The 18,579-nt window shown below is 37.1% G+C and overlaps 1 protein-coding gene across 3 annotated transcripts in view; it reads left to right on the top strand.

Moving 5' to 3' along the window:
- The window catches only part of TMLHE (trimethyllysine hydroxylase, epsilon), a 136,104-nt gene that overhangs the window by 14,102 nt on the left and 103,423 nt on the right, over window positions 1-18,579 (top strand). For all 3 annotated transcript variants that reach the window (XR_012377144.1, XM_073889665.1, XM_025862874.2), the window contains exon 2: window positions 10,623-10,804. Coding sequence is in view for 2 of the 3 variants with exons in the window: in XM_073889665.1 (XP_073745766.1) it covers window positions 10,624-10,804 (181 nt within the window). In the remaining variant the exon portion in view is untranslated. The remainder of the gene's footprint in view (window positions 1-10,622; window positions 10,805-18,579) is intronic.

Raw genomic sequence — 18,579 nt, 5'->3', positions numbered from 1 at the left:
ACACACCGTATCTCCCTTATCCATTCATCTATCTGTGGACACTTAGGTTGCTTCCATATCTTGACTATTGTAAATAGTGCTGCTATAAACATAGGGGTGCATATATCTTTTCAAATTAGTGTTTTAGTTTTCTTTGGGTAAATACCCAGTAGTGGAATTATTGGATCATATGGTTCTATTTTTAGTTCTTTGAGGAACATCCATACTGTTTTTCACAGCAGCTGTACTAATTTGCATTCCCACCAGCAGTGCACAAGAGTGGTTCCTTTTACTCCACATCCTCCCCAACATTTATTATTTCTTGTCTTTTGAATTTTAGCCATCTGACAGGTGTAAGGTGATATCTCATTGTGGCTTCAATTTGCATTTCCCTAGTGATACTGAGCATCTTTTCATGTGTCTGTTGACCATCTGTATACCTTTGGAAAGATGTCTAGTCAGGTCTTATGCCTTGGCTTGGGTTTTAATGCTTTCAGGAGCCTGGGCTTGACTGTTAATGCTTGCAGAAGGCCTTGGGTCTTTGCAAGTCATAGAATTGGGATGAAGAACCCCAAAGGTGTACACATCTGTGAAAGTATCATTTAGCAAAATCCACCAACAGAAGAGTGATGCATTAAATTTTTCTGTCTTGGCCTAGGCTACGGGTGAGCCTTAATTAGGATGTGGGTTCAAATGCCTGTAACAAAGACCAAAAATGGAATTGGAAGAGTGGAAGAAATGCAGCCCAGAGAAAACTTTGGTGGCCTCACCTAGTTCCTCAAAGAATCTCCGGTTCTGAAAGACTCTGTACAGAACTGGTCACTGCAGCTGGCCAGTGTGGCACATCTTCCACCAAGGGTCTGCTCACCCATGAACACCAGATTCCTGAATACACATTATATATGTATAGTAACTATATATATGTTTATATAATAGGTTTTGTACATATATGTAAACGTGTAAATTTTATATATAAAAAGAATAAACATAATATTTATTAACATGCAATAAATACTTATTATAATAAATATTGATATATATTTAAATGTAGTCTTAGAGTTCTTCCAGAGAAAGAACTCCAAAAGAAACCTGCTTAGAGAAATCTGCAAAAGGTGTGATGTTAGAAAACTACTTGATATAAATGAGATGGCTAAACAATAGGAAGATGCATAAATTCAAGCTGTAGTGAATATGTAAGACTCAGGAAATATTATTCCATGCTGCTTAACTAAGGGATTTAAAAGAAATAAAAAAGCTTCAGATAACCAAGAAATCATAGGAGACATTTGGCATACATTTGATGGTGATCTGTAACTATGTTTACCTGTAAATCTAAGAATTAATGATGGTGATGAAATGAGAGAATAGAGGCAAATATTTTACACTCTGAAATATAGATATTACAGAAGCAACAAAAATGGGTGTAGAAGGAAGATATCTTCATAGATATTAACTAGGAGTAAGAAAATATAGGTTTAGGATGCCTGGGTGGCTCAGGCGGTTAAGTGTCTGTCTTCAGCTCAGATCATGATCCCAGGGTCCTGGGATCAAGCCCCACATTGGGCTCCCTGCTCAGTGTGGAGTCGGCTTCTCCCTCTCCCTATGCCCCTCCCCCCTGCTCATGTGCTCACTCGCTTTCTCTCTCTCAAATAAATAAAGTCTTTAAAAAAAGAAAATATAGGTTTAAATTAGAGGCTGGGTCAGAAAGAGGGAGAGGCAAATTTCATTATGGCTCATGAAGGACATCAATGGAAAGGATCTTTAAAAGGAGGATGAAAGTTTATCTGATACAATCCCAGCTTAGAACCTTTGCACTGGCCTACTTTACACCAGATATCTTCATGACTTAATCCCTCTTTGTTCAAAAGTCATCTTTCTCAATGAGGTTTACCCTTACCACCATATTTAAAACTCCTACTACCTCCAGCATGCCCCTTTTTCCTGCTGGATTTTTTTATAGCTCCTATCATCTTATAATGTATTATGTAATTTACTTATGTATAATTTTTATCTTTAATCATCTGCCTTCTCCCACTAGAAGATACACTCCATGAAAGCAGGAATTTTTGTCTCTTTTGTTCACTTATATATCCCAAGTGCCTAAAATACTGCCTGGCACAAAGTTGGCACCCAAGAAATATTTTTTAAATGAGTTGATTAACTAATTAGTTAAGAGTCTCAGGGAAGTTTTCTTCAATGATTTGATTTTTAATCTTAGACCTGCAGAATGAGTAGAAAGAATAAGAGGGAGAACATGGTAGGCAGAGGAAACAACACATGTAAAGATCCTGAGGTCGTGGGGCAAGATGGAGCCAATTTTGTAAAACCTTGAGTGCCATTGTAAAGAGATGACCCAGTTCTTTTGCCTGCCCTCAAGGAGCTCTCAGCAAATAGGAGGGAAAAAATAATTAAACAGGTGATTATTATACATGTTGTAAATGCACTAATAAGGGTATGCACAAAGAACGATGGAAACATTGACTAGGCAGCTATTAACTCTTCCTAGGGCAGTCAGGAAGATCTTACAAGAAGGTGACTTTCGAGCTAGGTCTCAGGCAGGAGAGTGATATGATGAAAGTGTTTTAAGAAGATTAATCTGGCAATAGTATGGAAAATGGATTGGAATATGGATGGACCAGAGGCAAGGAAACCATCTAGTCTATGGCAGTAGTCCAGGTATGAGGTGATGAAGGCATCTATAGGAATGGAAAAAGAAGGACAAATCTGAGACACATTTGGAAGGAAAAATTGATGGGAGCTAAATGGATTCTTGGCTTTAAGCCTTCAGGAGGTAATGCTTCTTCCTTAGTAATAACCATGAAAAGATTCAAATTGACCTATTATGTAATTGCCTACTCTGACTAGAATTTCTAGCTATGGCTGTTCTCCAAAAGTTTCTGTTATTGTGATTGATACTTGTTGGACCTTAATTTACATTAAGATGATTTTAGACTCTAAAGGTTGGGAAGCTCTCAAAAACATAATTTTGACTATGAAACAGCAAATTATTCTATTAAAGGAGAAATGAGGGAAACCATGGGACCACATAGGAAGTTTTACAATGAGCTCATAGTTCCTATTTTAAAAGAATAATATATAAAAGATGGAAAAGAAGGATGAATATAACAGGTGGCATGTGCCTAAAGGATTAGTATTTAGAAGCATAAGGCCCAAAATTACCTCAGGCTTATAGAAATAGATATTTGCAAAGACAACAAGAACAATATTCTGACTATGTTCTCAGAAAGAGAAAGTATATGTGTCCTGACATGGGTAAGCTATAACTCAGATGATATCATTACACTACCGTCAATGATCAAAGGAATTAAGGAGAATAGGAGAGGTGCTTTATGACTGGATTTATGTAAAACTTCTAAGGGAGAATTTTCAGTGTACTAATCTGTAAACTAAATGTCTCCTGGTTAGATTCTAGAACAGATTTCAAGTAAGTGTGTATTTAGAAAATTACAGTTATCAACAAAGACATTCCACACAGATGTAATTTTTATTTTTAAAAATATTATTACAGATAATTTATGGAAATGTGGCAGACATAATGTACATAAATGAATGAATGAAATTTCAGCAAGATTTTAACAAATCTTTTATGAAACCTTTGAACAAGAATTATAAACCTATGTTGATGGGTTAAATAATTAATACAATTATGTATTAATTAAATTACCATACTCAAGGACTGATTAGCAGACTCTAGGCAAAGGAAGAGTTTTTGCTGGCCTTCTACAAAACCTACCTTTGGCTTGACCTCAATATTTTTATTACTTACTTAAGTGAAGATTTACAACAGACATCCTACCAGATTTAAAGAAAATATGAAGTTGGAAGAAAAATAATTCAAATTTTATTTGAATTCCCACAGATATTTATGGAGTTTTACAAAGTACTAGGAACCGTGCTAAGTGTTAGAATGCAAAAATTAATGATACATATGTCTTCCTATTAAGGAGCATCCAAGTATTACTAGGAAGAAAGACATAAAAACATGTAATTTCATCAAAAGGTATGAAGAAGGAAGATAGAGACATAAACAGAATATTATGAGAGAACAAAAGAAAACTAGTTCATTCTGGGAGTTTAGGGAATAATTTTTAGATGAAATGATACTTCTACTGATTCTTGAAATATGAATAAAAGGCAGAGTAAGAGGGACTTCTAGTTTGAGGGAACAAAGGGTATGAACATGAGTTTTTTAGAATCAGGAAAGAGTATAGTGAGTCTGGAAGACAATAAGCAATAAAGTACAAGGAGGAAGTGAGGCTGAGAGGTAGCTCAGGACCAGGTAACAGAAGGCATTATATAACATGATAAAGTAATTGGACTTTACCCTGAAGGCCTTAGGGATCCATTCAAAGGGAATGACATACCAACAACTCTGTTTTAGTTCACTCTTCCTATAGCGTGCAAAATGGTTTGAAGGGAGGGCAAGTGTGTATATGGATAGATGAACTAGAAGGCTATTGCAGTCTTTGAGTGAGAAATAATGGTGGGCTTTGAGAATGTGGCAAGTAAAGCTGTAATGCTTTGTCAAGTTTGGGAATGATGTAGGAAGTAAAAGTTATGATTTGATAATTGCCTGTAGGGTAGAAATTTTAAAGAGGAGGTATCAAGTTCAAAGTATAGATTTCAGATTGAACCAGTTATAGAACTGACTGGATGGTACTAGAACTGACTGTGAAGAACACTGTGGGAAGAGCCAGTTTAGGTATAGTAGGTATCAGGATACCATTAAAAGGTGCTTCATTAGGACAGGAATATTTGTTTTGTTTACTGATATATTTCTAGCACTTGTAAAACTGCCTGGCACCTAGTACATATAAATGTCTCATATACTTGTAATAGGAGTCCTAGGAGGAAAGGAGAGAGAGAATGAAGATTCAGAAGCATTATTTGAAGAGATGATGAGTAAGAGTTTTCTAAAAGTAATAAAAGCATTGTATGATTTTGCTATTGCTACATACCAATTTTCCAGAAACTTAGTAGATTAAACCCATACCCACTTATTAGCCCACAGTTCTATAGATCAGAATACCAGGTATGGCATGACTGGGTTCTTTGGTCAGTGTATTAAAGGCTGAAATGAGGGTATTGGCCAGGCTGCATTCCTTTCTGGAGGCTCTGGCTAAGAATGCACACATCCAGCTTCATTCAGATTGTTGGCTGAGTTCAGTTCCACATGACTGTGGGACTGAGGTTGCTGTTTCCTTCTTGCACGCCATCTGTTCGTCACTCTCATCTCCTTGAGACTGTATACATTACTTGCCTTGTAGTCCCCTCCGCTTTCAAAACCAGTGGAGAATCTCCCTGACAGCAAATCTCTCTCTGGCTTCAAATGTCTTTCACCAGAAAGAGCCCTGACCCTTTTAAGGGATTGCTGGTGTAGGTCAGCCCAGCTAAGGGTCTTTCTTAAAGTCCTCTGTGCCATATACATTGCCTCATCACTCAAGTGAAATCCCATCATATTCATACTCTAGGGGAAGGGATTATAATTTGGCAAGGGTCACCAGAAGTCATTTTAGAATTATGCCTATCACAAGCATCAAATCATATATTCAAAAAGTGCTGTAACAAGAATAATACAAAGAAAACCTAAACTAGCTGTATTTTGTAAAAACTGCTAAAAAATAAAAAGAAGAAAACATAAAAGCAGTTGGAGAAAAAAATGTATTACCTTACAAGGAGCAGCAATTAGATTGGCGTTGACTTCCCAACAAAAACAACATGAAGATATTGGATGATATCTTCAAAAATGCTGGAGGAGGTAACTTTCAATCTAAATTTCTGTATACAGTGAAAATAGCTTTCAAAAATGAAAGTAAAAGAGGTGTTTTTAGATGGTCCAAAACAGGGAATCTGCCACTAAACTCCAAAGGAAATACTAATGATCTTCAAGCAGGAGCAAAATGATCCCAAATAAAAGATTGGAGCTATACGATGGAATGCAGTGGGTAGATCTGAATGTCCATTGATTATATAAGACAAAAATAGTAATGTCATGTCATGTGGGATATGTGTGTTAATTAAAATATATAACAGTAGTTGTGGAAGGAGTAGAAATGGAGTTAATAATAATTTTCTAATTTGCATTACAATTTAAGGAATCAAAGATAACATGTTGTAAGCCCTAGAATAACTCCTTTTTAAAAACCAGTAAAAGAGTGTATAATTAACAAGTAAACAAAGGAAGAAGTGGAATAATACAAATTACCTAATCAGTGCAAAACAAAGCAAGAGAGAACAGGCAAGACAAATAGAAAGCAAACATTGATAGCTAGAGTTAAATATATCAATAATTATGTTAAGGGGGCGCCGGGGTGGCACAGTCAGTGAAGCATCTGCCTTCGGCTCAGGTCATGATTTCAGGGTCCTGGTATCGAGCCCCACGTCCTTGCTCAGCAGGGAGTCTGCTTCTCCCTCTGCCTCTGTCCGCCCGCCCCCCCCCCCCGCTTGTGCGCTCTCTCTCTCCCTCTCAAATAAATAAAATCTTTAAAAATAATAATTATGTTAAATGTAAATGAACTGAACACATTAATGAAATGACCAAGATTATTAAACTTTAAAAAACAAAATATAACTGCTATTTGTAAAAAACACAAGTTAATTGTAAAAATATAGGAAGATCGAAAGTAAAAGGGTGGAAGAAATATACAATGCAAACACTATCCAAAAGACAACAGAAGTAAATATATTAATGACAAAGTTGACTTTTTTTTCTAGGAAAAAGGGAGTACAGCTACCCCCTTTTCAGGGCTTCCCTTTTCAGGGGTCTTTCCACCACCACCTGGTGCCGTGTAGTGTGCTTGTCAAGAGACGAAATGATTACTGAGTCCAATAATTTGGAACACAGACAAGCCCGAAGCGGGTGCACCGCCTATAGCACTATAACAGGAAGTGCGGGCGCGGGTGAGGCCCCCAGTCCGGTGGACTCTCGGTTTTATTATCGTATCGGAGAATGTAAAGTATGCGGAAGCAAGGAGGGAAAAACAACTCAAGAAAGCAATCACGTGAGGGGCAGCAGGGAACTGTGTACGTGACTATTAGTATGGATCCTAGTGAGCCATTAACTAGAGGGCTGCAGGGGATGGGAGAACTGACCTCAGCAGGCCTATCTTATCCACCATCATTGCTGTTTTCAGCGTGTACTGTTTTCAGCGCAGACCAATGGTGGGAATAATTGGCTTTTGCCACTCGCATAGAGCTGTTGCCATTCATGCGTGTTCCTGTTCTTATTGTCTCTTACCCGCTGAGGTCTTGCTCTCCCACCACCTGGGATCTCGTTCAGTGCCAGTTTTATCTGAAGCTGCCTTCAACAAGCAGCCCTACTTCAGGTGTATCTTGATTTCCTCATTAAATGTTTACTGAGGATTTGAATCATTCTGATAAACTATATCTATAAAAGTACCAGTAGCCCCAGATTACATGGTAACAGGATCCCTGTGTTGCCTAACTTCAAAGATTGAACTAATATGGAAATCTCAGGCTCTAAAGTCAGTTAGTAGAGAAATACTCAAAGTGTAGGAATCTTTACTAGACAGAGATGTATTTTGTAATATCCTTTTTATGCACACAGAAAAATAGATGATATCCTGAGCCATAAAGCAAGTCTCAAAAACCTTAAACACTTACAGTTATACTGGTTTTTTGTTTGTTTTTGTTTGGCCACAGTGAAATGAAGTTAGAAAATAATAATGAGAAAACTAGAAAATCTCCCTAAAATATGTAGTAGACTTTTAAATAACCTGCAGGTCAAATTTTAAAAATCACAATGTAAATTAGAAAATATTTTAAACTAACTGAAGAATAGAAATATTGCATATCAAAATTCATCACAGGGAGGATTTTTATGGCAGTCAAAAAGTGAAAATATGCTGTATAATCCTATAATGATGGATATGTGTCATTATACATTTGTCCAAACCCATAGAATGTAGAATACCAAGAGGGAACCCTAATGTAAATTGTGGACTTTGGATGATAAAGATGTGTAAATATAGGTTCATCAGCTGTAACAAATGTAGCACTCCGATGGGGGATGTTAATAAGCATGCAGCCTATGCATGTGTGGGGAAAGGGGTTATATGAGAAATCTCTGTCTTTCCCTCAATTTTGCTGTGAATAAGACTTCTCTAAAGAAATAAAATCTTTTTTTTTTTTAAAGATTTTATTTATTTGACAGAGAGAGACGCAGCGAGAGACGGAATACAAGCAGGGGGAGTGGGAGGGGGAGAAGCAGGCCTCCCGCGGAGCAGGGAGCCTGATGCGGGGCTTGATCCCAGGACCCTGGGATCATGACCTGAGCTGAAGGCAGACGCTTAACGACTGAGCCACCCAGGTGCCCCGAAAGTCAGATCTTTTACCCACTAAGATCTGAACAGATTGCCAAAGAAGATATACAGATGGCAATTAAGACTAGGAAAAGATGTACAACATCATATATAATTAGAGAAATGCAAATTAAAATAATGAGGTATCATGCACAACTATTAGAATGGCTAAATTTTAAAAACTGACAATACCAAGTTATAGCAAGGATGCAGAATAGGAGTTCTGATTCATTGCTGGTGGAATGCAGAATAGTCCAACTACTTTGGATGATAGTTTCAGAGTTTCTTATAATGTTAAATATAGATTTAGCATGTGACCCATTAGTACCACTCTTAAATATTTACCCAAGTGACCTGAAAACTATCAAATGCACAAATGTATTTTTGTATGTGTGTATAGAAGGTTGGAGATTTCAACTGTGTGTGATCTGGAAGTTGGTCCTCCAAACGGTTTATTGTTGATGAGGTTTCTTGAAGGAATGGGAATGACAAATATTGAGGAAAGGAGGCTTTCACTTTTTATTTTATATATTTCTGTGTTGTTTTGATTTTTCTTTCCTTTTTTTCTTTTTACACATGAGCAAATTTTATTTTGTAAGTAAATACAAAACAATGAAACACTTCTACAAATAACGTAGATCATGTGGAGCCTCCCAGTTTTACCAGGCATAGTTAACTGCTTTCTCCTTTGCACTTTTTCACTGTACTCTGTGTTTACAAATATCATAAGTAGTAGTAGCTTCACCCTTTGTCTTTCTTCTCCACTAGACTGTGAGCTTCTTGAATGGTGGCTGCGATTGCAGACTTACTTATGTTTATTTTCCCAGTACTTAAGAAAGTACCTGTTATACACATGCTCGGGAATATTTGTTTGGTGAAATAATGAAGAAATGAATAAATATGCTTGCTTAAGACTGTTTTTTGGGGGGAGTAATCCAATGTAAAGGGAGAAGAGTATTTGATTAAAAATTGAGCATTAGACCAGGGGTTGGAAAAATTATATTTTGAAGGACCAAATAGCAAATATAGTAGACTTTGCAGGCCATATATGGTCTTGGCTTCATATTCTTTTTGGTTTTGTTTACAACCCTTTAAAAATGTAAAATCCATTCTTAGCTTGTGGGCTATATAAAAATAAGCATGGGCCATAATTTGCCAGCCTCTGTCTTAGATGATACCTGTAGGTAGGAGGTTTGGAAACGAGACAATAGAAAACATAAATGTAACCCAGATATCAGCAGAGGCCTCCCTATGCTCTGCTCCTTGCCTGCACCCATAAAATCTCAATAAATTTGACTTTAGTTCTTGATTTCCTAGCCTATTATTCTGGAACCCTCCCCAAGTCATCAGCATATTCTCTTACATCTCTAGCTATGGCCTTTCTGTATATGATTGGTGTCATCCCACATCAGCATGAAATTCAGTCCCTTCATCAGCTTACACCACACACACACATGCACATATGCACTGAAAATAAGCTTTTTATGGGTTTAGTGACCTTAAGGAGTTACTGAGAAGGTTCACATCAAGCATTGTACAGCTTTTCTGCAGGTACATGGCTTTCTCCCTCTTTTCCCACAGGACAAATTAATTCTTTTAAAGGTATTATGCAAATGAAGTTTTTAAATTAATCTTCCTGAAACCATAACAGTGAAGGAGTCACCAAATCTAAGCAGGTTTATCAAGGTACTTTTACCAACAGATACATGTTATCCCTAACATTAAATATTATAAAAATGAGAATAATAGCTGCTGACATATATAGGCCTTACTATGGGACAGACACAGTTCTAAGTACTTTACTCTTCATACTAAACCCATGAAATAAGTATTATTATTATCCTCATGTTACATAATGGGAAACCAGAGTCACTGAGAGTTTAAGTAACTTGTTCACAATCACACATAATCAGTGAAAAAAGAAGTTTCAAGAAGTCATGTGAGGGTGATTAATAGTGTCACAAGTGGAGAGGCCCAGAAGGATGAGATCTGAAAAGCAATTCTTATATGTGGTTGGAAGGTTAAAATTAATGAATTTTTAAAGAACCACTTCAGTTAAATAGTATGATCGAAGTAAGATTACAAGGCATAAAGTAAGAGTAGCTGGTGAGAAAATGGAAGTAATGGTTATGGACCACTTATGCTCAGTTTTTCAGAATTTTTCCTTTGTTTAATCCTCTATAGATGAGATAATTAAATCTACTCTTTCATATAGTTACATCTATAGTATTATTCCTACAACCTCATAAAAGTTCTTTAATACTGTTACTGACTCTCTCTTCTTATTGTCAAATATTCTAGGATGTGGTGCCACAGGTTGTCCCACCTACAAAGCAGGCTCCAGAACCTGCTGAGGAGAGGAGTCACATGTTGGGCCTTCCAACAGCTCAACTTCAAAAGCTTATTTCCATTAGCCATCCATTTGCACCATACAGCCTCCGAGTCTCTGAATTGCGCTTGGCAGCAACATGAAGATCATTTTGGTAAGACATGTGGAGACAGATACTTTATTTTTTTAAGTTTTTATTTTCATTCCAGTTAGTTAACATATAGTGTAGTATTAGATTCTGCTGTACAATATAGCGATCCAGCACTTCCATACAACACCCGCAACACTGTGCTTATCACCACAAGTGCCCTCCTTCATCCCCACCCCTAGTTCACCCATCCCCCTCCACCGCCCCCCTGGTACCCATCAGGGTCTTCTCCATAGTTAAGAGTCTGTTTCTTGGTTTGCCTCTCTGTTTCTTTTTTTCCCATTTGCTCATTTGTTTTCTTTCTTAAAATCCACATATGACTGAAAGCATAAGGTATTTGTCTTTCTCTGACTTATTTCGCTTAGCATAATACTCTCTAGTTCCATCCACATCATTGCAAATGGCAAGATTTCATTCTTTTTCAAGGCTGAGTAATATTCCATTATATATATTCCCACATAAATGAAATTTAACATCTTACCCATTTTTTTTTAAGATTTTTATTTATTTATTCATGAGACACACAGAGAGAGAGAGAGAGACAGAGGGAGAAGCAGGCTCCCGCGGAGCAGGGAGCCCAATGCGGGACTCAATCCCAGGACTCTGGGATCATGACCTGAGCCGAAGGCAGACGCTTAACCATCTGAGCCACCCAGGCGCCCACATCTTACCCATTTTTAAAAGATTTATTTATTTGAGAGAGAGAGAGAGCGTGAGGGGAGGGGCAGAGGGAGAGGGAGAGAGAGAATCCTCAAGCAGACTCCCTGCTGAGCACAGAGCCTGAGGCGGGGCTGTATCCCAGGACTCTGAGTTCATAACCTGAGCTGAAATTAAGAGTTGGCCACTTAACCAACTGAGCCACCCAGGTGCCCCATCTTACCCATTCCTTAAGTGTACAGTTCAGGTGGTAAGTATATTTACATTGTTGTGCAATATCAGTTACTTCTTATGTGGACTAAAAATACTTCCTGTGGAGTTTTGAGGACCTCTAGCTATTTATTTCCAAGATTATCCTACAGGTTGCAAGAAAGACAAAAATAATATTAAGGCAGCAGTATAATCTCATCCCAGCAAGGGGAAGGGAACATTGCTCTACTCCAGTCCCACTCTGTCTCCCTATCTCATGTAAGGGGAAAAAAAAGAAATAAAAGAAAGCCTCAGTATATAGGGAAGTGGGTTTCAAAGGCATAGACTGGGAATGATACAGCCAGGTAAAGTATTAGGTAGCAGAGGGGAGAAAAGCTTTACCCCTGTGTATTAGTTTCCTAACACTGCTATAACCAATTACCATAAACTAGTTGGCTTAAAACAACAGAAATTTATTTTTTCACAGTTCTGGAAGCTAGAAGTCTGAAATAAAGGCATTGGCAGGGATATGCTCCCTCCAAAGGCTCTTTCTTGCCTCTTCTAGGTTCTGGTGGTTGCTGACAATCCTTGGTGTTCCTTGACTTGTGGCAACATCATTCACTCTCTGCCTGTCATAACATGGCTTCTTCCCTGTGTCTCTTCTGTGTCTTCAAACATATCTTTCCTTATAAAGATACCAGTTGGATTTAGGACCCACTCTATTTCAGTATGACTTCATCTTATCTTGATTATCTTCAAAGACCTTATTTCCAAATAAAGTCTCATTCACAGGTACTAGAGATTAGGACTTCAATATCTTTTTGGGGAATACAGTTCAACCCATAACCCTGGAAAGGGACAAAAACAATTGTGAGGGCTACACTTCAAAGACATAGGCCCATTGTTCACTCCAAAGACTGAGACTTAATCCAAATATTAGACAGTGCCCTTTTCCCCCATACATTATAACCAGTTAAAATAACAGTGCATTACAGCTGGGAGAGCTGCAAGAGACAGACTGGTTCTGAAGTGCAGCCTTAAGAAAAGGGCCAAGGAAGGCCAAGAGGGGAGACAAAAACAAGGTCACTAGAGGAATTTAATGCCTTTGGTACCCATAGAGACAACACACATCAGACATAACCCATCTCTTGGCCAGAGTGGTATAAATACTCACCCTAAAGTCCTGTTAACCTCAATGTCTACTGCTTTATACAACACATGTGCCTTTCAACAATAACAAAATTACAAAGCATGTTAAAAAGCAACAAATAACAATTTGAAGAGACAGAGCACTGTCAGAACTAGACTCACATGTGACACAGGTGTGGAGACTATTGGTCAGGAAATTAAAATAGCTATGATTACTATGTTAAGGACTCTAATGGAGAAAGACAAAATGAAAGACCAGATGGGTAATGTCAGGAGAGTGATAAAATTATAAGAAAGAATTTTTTTAAATCATAATCATGGTAACAGATTTGAAGAATGACCTTAACAGTCTTAACAGTAGACTTGACACATTCAAGGATAGAATCAGTAAATGTAAAGGATAAGTCAATAGGAATTACCCAAACTGAAATGCAAGAGAGAGAGATAGAAAACAAAAACACTTACAGTATTCAGAAACTGTGGGACAGTATCAAGGGATGGAGAAAGAAACACCATGCAAATAATAATCAAACCAGTATTAGCTGTATTTCAGACAAAGCAGTCTTCAGAACAAGGAAGATTATTAGGGATAAAGAGGCACATGACAAAGTGATAAAGGGGTCAGTTCTTTAAGGGAACATGTAACAATCCTAAAAATGTAGCACCTAATAACAGACCATCAAATTACATAAAGCAAAAACTGATAGAGATAAAAGTAGAAATAAAAAATCTACAATTGTCCTTGGAGACTTTGAAACCTCCCTCTCAGTTATTGATAGATTAAACAGGCAGAAAATCAGTAAGGATATAAATAACCTGAACAGCACTCTCAACCAACTTGACTTACTTGACATGTATAGAACAATCCATCCAGCAGAAGTGAAGTACACATTGTTCTGAAATGTAAATGAAACATCCCCCAAGATAGACCACATTCTGGGCCAAAAAAAAAAAAAAAAAAAAGCTCAACAAACTTAAAAGAATCTAAAACATAGAGTATGTACTCTGATCACAATGGAATCAACTAGAAATCAGTAACAGAAAGAGAAAAGTCTCCAATATTTGGAAATTAAGCTATACACTTCCAAAAAATGTAGAGGTATAAAGTCTCAAAGTTAAAAATATTTTTAACTAAATGAAAATGGGATATACAGCTTATCAAAATTTATGGTAAGCAGCTAAAGCAGTGGTTGGAGGGAAATATGTAGCAATAAATGCATTTATTAGAAAAGAATAAAGCCTAAAATCAATAACCTATACTTCTACATTAGGAAATTGGATAAAGAAGGGCGCCTGGGTGGCTCAGTTGGTTAAGCCACTGCCTTCGGCTCAGGTCATGATCCTGGAGTCCCGGGATCGAATCCCACATCGGGCTCCCTGCTCAGCAGGGAGTCTGCTTCTCCCTCTGACCCTCTTCCCTCTCGTGCTCTCTATCTCTCTCAGTCTCTCTCTCTCAAATAAATAAATAAAATCTTTAAAAAAAAAAAGGAAATTGGATAAAGAAGAGCAAACAAAAGGAAGGAAATAGTAAATATTAGAGCAGAAATCCATGATACTGAAAATGGGGAGAAAAAAAACAAGAATACCAATAAACCCAAAGCTCTTTATTTAGAAATATCAATAAAATTGATAAGCCTCTAGCCAGGCTAACCTAGGAAGGAAGGGAAAAGAGACAAATTACCAATGTCAAGAATTTTTTTTTAAAGATTTTATTTATTTATTAGAGAGAGAGAAACAGCATGAGAGGGAAGAGGGTCAGAGGGAGAAGCAGACTTCCCACTGAGCTGGAAGCCTGATGTGGGACTTGATCCCAGGACTCCGGGATCATGACCTGAGCCGAAGGTGGTCGCTTAACCAACTGAACCACCCAGGCACCCTACCAATGTCAAGAATTTTATCACTGATCCTGAAGATACAAAAAGGACAATAAGGGGCGCCTGGGTGGCTCAGTCGTTAAGCATCTGCCTTCGGCTCAGGTCATGGTCCCAGGGTCCTGGGATTGAGCCCCGCATCGGGCTCCCTGCTCAGTGGGAAGCCTGCTTCTCCCTCTCCCACTGCCTCTGCTTGTGTCCTCTCTCTCACTGTGTCTCTCTCTGTCAAATAAATAAATAAAATCTTTGAAAAAAAAAAAAGGACAATAAGAGGAATACCAGAAACAACTTTATGCCCATAAATTTGATAATTTAGATGAAATGGACCAGTTCCTACAAATATGCTACTATAGACTGAATTGTTTGCCCCAAATTCATGTTGATGCCCTAGCCCTGCCCCCCCCCCCATACTACTGTATTGGAGATAGGGTCTGTAAGGAGGTGATTAAATGAGGTCATGAGGGTAGAGCCCTGACCCAAATGAACTGGTGTCCTTATAAAAGGGGAAGAGTAGTGATATTTTCCAGTGATAGCTCCCCACCCCCAACCCTCTTTCTCCCATGAGGACATAGTAAGAAGGTGGCCATCTACAAACCAGGAAAAGAGCTTTCACCAGGAACTGAATTGGCTGCTGCCTTATTCTTGAACTTCTAGCCTCCAGAACTGTGAGAAAATAAATTTCCATTGTTTAAGCCACCCAGTCTATGGCATTTTGTTATGACAGCCTGAGCAGACTAAGACAGACACAAACTACCAAAATTTACTCAAGAAAAAGTAAATAATGTGAATAGTCCCAAATCTACTAAAGAAATAGTAGTAAAAAATTTAAAAAAAAAAAACACCTAGCCAAGATGGTTTCACTCATGAATTCTACCAAACATTTAAGAAAGAAATATCACCAATTCTATACATTCTCTTCCATAAAATCAAATAATAAGGGACACTTGCCAACTTATATTTTGAGGTCATCATTACCCTAATACCAAATTTAGACAAAAACAGTAAAAGAAAGGAAAACTATAGACCAGTATTTCATGAACATAAATACAAAAATCCTTGCCAGAATATTAACAAATTGAATCAAACAATATGTAAAAAGGATAATACATCCAGACCCAATAAGGTTCATCCCAGGAATACAAGGCTTTTTCAACATTAAAAAAAAATCAGTGCAATCCAATCCACCATATGAATAGACTAAGAAATGCCATATGATCATCTCATTAGGTTCAGAAAAACAAATTAAGCAAAATTCAATACCCATTTATCATAAAAGCTAAAAAATTTGGGAATAAAAGGGGACTTTATTAACCTAATAAAGGACATATTTGAAAAATATACAATAAGCATCATACTTAATGTCAAGAGACCATATGCTTTCTCCCTAAGATCAGGAATAAAACAAGGATCTCCCTTTCTCACCACTTGGGTTCAACATTGATTTGGAAATCCTAACTAGTGAAATAAAGCAAGAAAAAAAGACATGCAGATTAGAAAGGAAGAAATAAAACTTTTTTCATAAGTGATATGATTATATAGAAATCTCCAAAGGGTCTACAAAAACTCATGAAAGTAAGTTTAATGAAGTTGCATAATACAAGGTTAATATACAAAAGTCATTTGCTTTCCTATATAATAACAACTAACAACTGGAATTTGAAATTAATAAAGTAATACCGTTTATAATAACACCAAAAAATAAGTACTTAGGTTAAGTAGTTAAATATTTTAGAATCTGTATATAGAAAACTGTAAAACACTAATGGAAGAAATCAAAGAACTAAATAATTGGAAAGACATTCCATGATCGTGGATTAGAAGACTCAGTATTGTTAAAATGTGAATTCTCAGTGTGATCTATAGATTCAATGCAATCCCACTCAAAATCCCAGCAAGCTTTTTCGTAGATATCAACAAACTAATTCTAAAATGTATGTGGTTGGGGCACCTGGGTGGCTCAGTCGGTTAAGTGCCTGCCTTCAGCTCAGTTCATGATCTCAGAGTCCTGGAATCAAACCCCGCATTGAGCTCCCTGCTCAGCAGGGAGCCTGCTTCTCCCTCTCCCTCTGCCCCACCCCCACTCATGCATGCTCCCTCTTTCTCTCTCTCTCAAATAAATAAAATCTTTTAAAAAAATAAAAAATAAAATAAAGATAAAATGTATATGGAAAAACAGAGGTACCAAGCCTAGCCAATACAATTCTGAATAAAAAGTCAAAGGACTCGAGCTACCTGATTTTAGGACTTACTGTAAAGCTACAGTAATCAAAACAGTGTGGTGCTGGCAAAAGGATAGACACATAGATTAGTGGAACAAAACTGAGAGCCCAGAAATAGACTCATACAAATATAGTCAACTGATTTTTGACAAAAAAATCAAAGTTCTTCTCAGGATTTTGTTTTCAAAAAGTAATATGGAACAATTGGATATCCATATGCAAAAAAAACAAAACAAAACGAAACACTGACACCTCATACTCTGTATAACTATTAACTCAAAGTTGATTATAGGTCTATGTAAAATGCAAAACTGTAAAAGTTGTGTAAGAAAACAGGACAAAGTGTTACATTTGATTAAGCAAAAAATTCTTAGCTACAACTTTAAAAGCATAATCCATAAAGGAAAAAATGATAAATTGGACTACCAAAATTCAAAACATTTTCTCTGTGACAGGTATTGTTAAGAGAATGAAAAGAAAAGGCACAGACTTGGAGGAAATTTTTGCAAACCACATATCTGAGTAAAGACTTGTATGCAGAATATATAAAGACCTTTTAAAACTTAAGAAAACAAGGAGCGCCTGGGTGGCTCAGTTTGTTGAGAGTCTGGCTCTTGATTTCAGCTTAGGTCATGATCTCAGGGTCATGAGATTGAGCACCACATTGGGCTCCATGCTGAGCATAGATCCTGCTTGGGATTCTCTCTCTCTCCCTTTCCCTCTGCCCTTACCCCCCCATTCTCTCTCTTTTCTCCCTCCCTCCCTCCCTCTCTCTAAAAATAAGAAAACAACCCAGTTTTTAGAAGAATGGAAAGATCTGAGCAGCCACTTCATTAAAGAGAATATAAGTATGAAAAAAAAAGAGAATAATAAGTATGGCAAATAAGCATGTGAAAAGACGCTCAACATTTTCATTAGGTAAATGCAAATGAAAGCCAAAATGAGATATCATACACACGTATTGGAATGACTAAAATCCTCCCAAAAAACTGACAATACTAAATTCCTGCAAGGATGCAGAGCAACAGAAATGCCTCTGCGTTGCTGGTGATAATGCAAAAATAGTACAACCATGCCAGAAGACAGTTTGGAAGTTTCTTATAAAATTAAACAGACTTACCGGAAGTTGCACTCCTAGCTATTTACCTAACTGATTTATAAACTTATGTCCACAGCAAAAACCCACACATGAATAACAGCTTTATTTATACTTGTCAAAAGTGGGAAGCTGCCAAACTATCCTTCAGAAGGTTAATTAATAAACTGTAGTATAACCATACAATGGAATACTATTCAGCAATAAAAAGGAATGAGCTATTAATTCACACAATGGCATGAATCTTAAATGCATTTTGCTAAGTGAAAGAAGCCTAACCATCAAAAGCTACATACTATATGATTTCATTCATATAACATTCTGTTAAAGGCAAAACTATAGGGACAGAAAACAAATCAGTGGTTTGGGAGGAGATAGTGTAACACAGGGATTTTTATAGTGTGGTAGAACCAATCTCTTAACAGGATTTTTTTTAGGATGGTAGATGTAATCTGTATAGAATGTAGTAACAATAACTGCATTTGGGAAAAAAAAGATAGAACTTTATAGCAAAAAGTGAAAGTATATAGATTTAAATGTATACAAATTTTTAAAAATCAACCAGGAGGTCAGATCTGAGGATGGAATGCAGCCTGTGAT

Source organism: Callorhinus ursinus, unplaced genomic scaffold, assembly GCF_003265705.2.
Source record: "Callorhinus ursinus isolate GAN/ISIS: 27379988/994484 unplaced genomic scaffold, GSC_fseal_2.0 scaffold112, whole genome shotgun sequence".
Classification (NCBI taxonomy): domain Eukaryota; kingdom Metazoa; phylum Chordata; class Mammalia; order Carnivora; family Otariidae; genus Callorhinus; species Callorhinus ursinus.
Note: the sequence above shows the minus strand (reverse complement) of the source record. Positions and strands in the feature narration are given on the sequence as shown.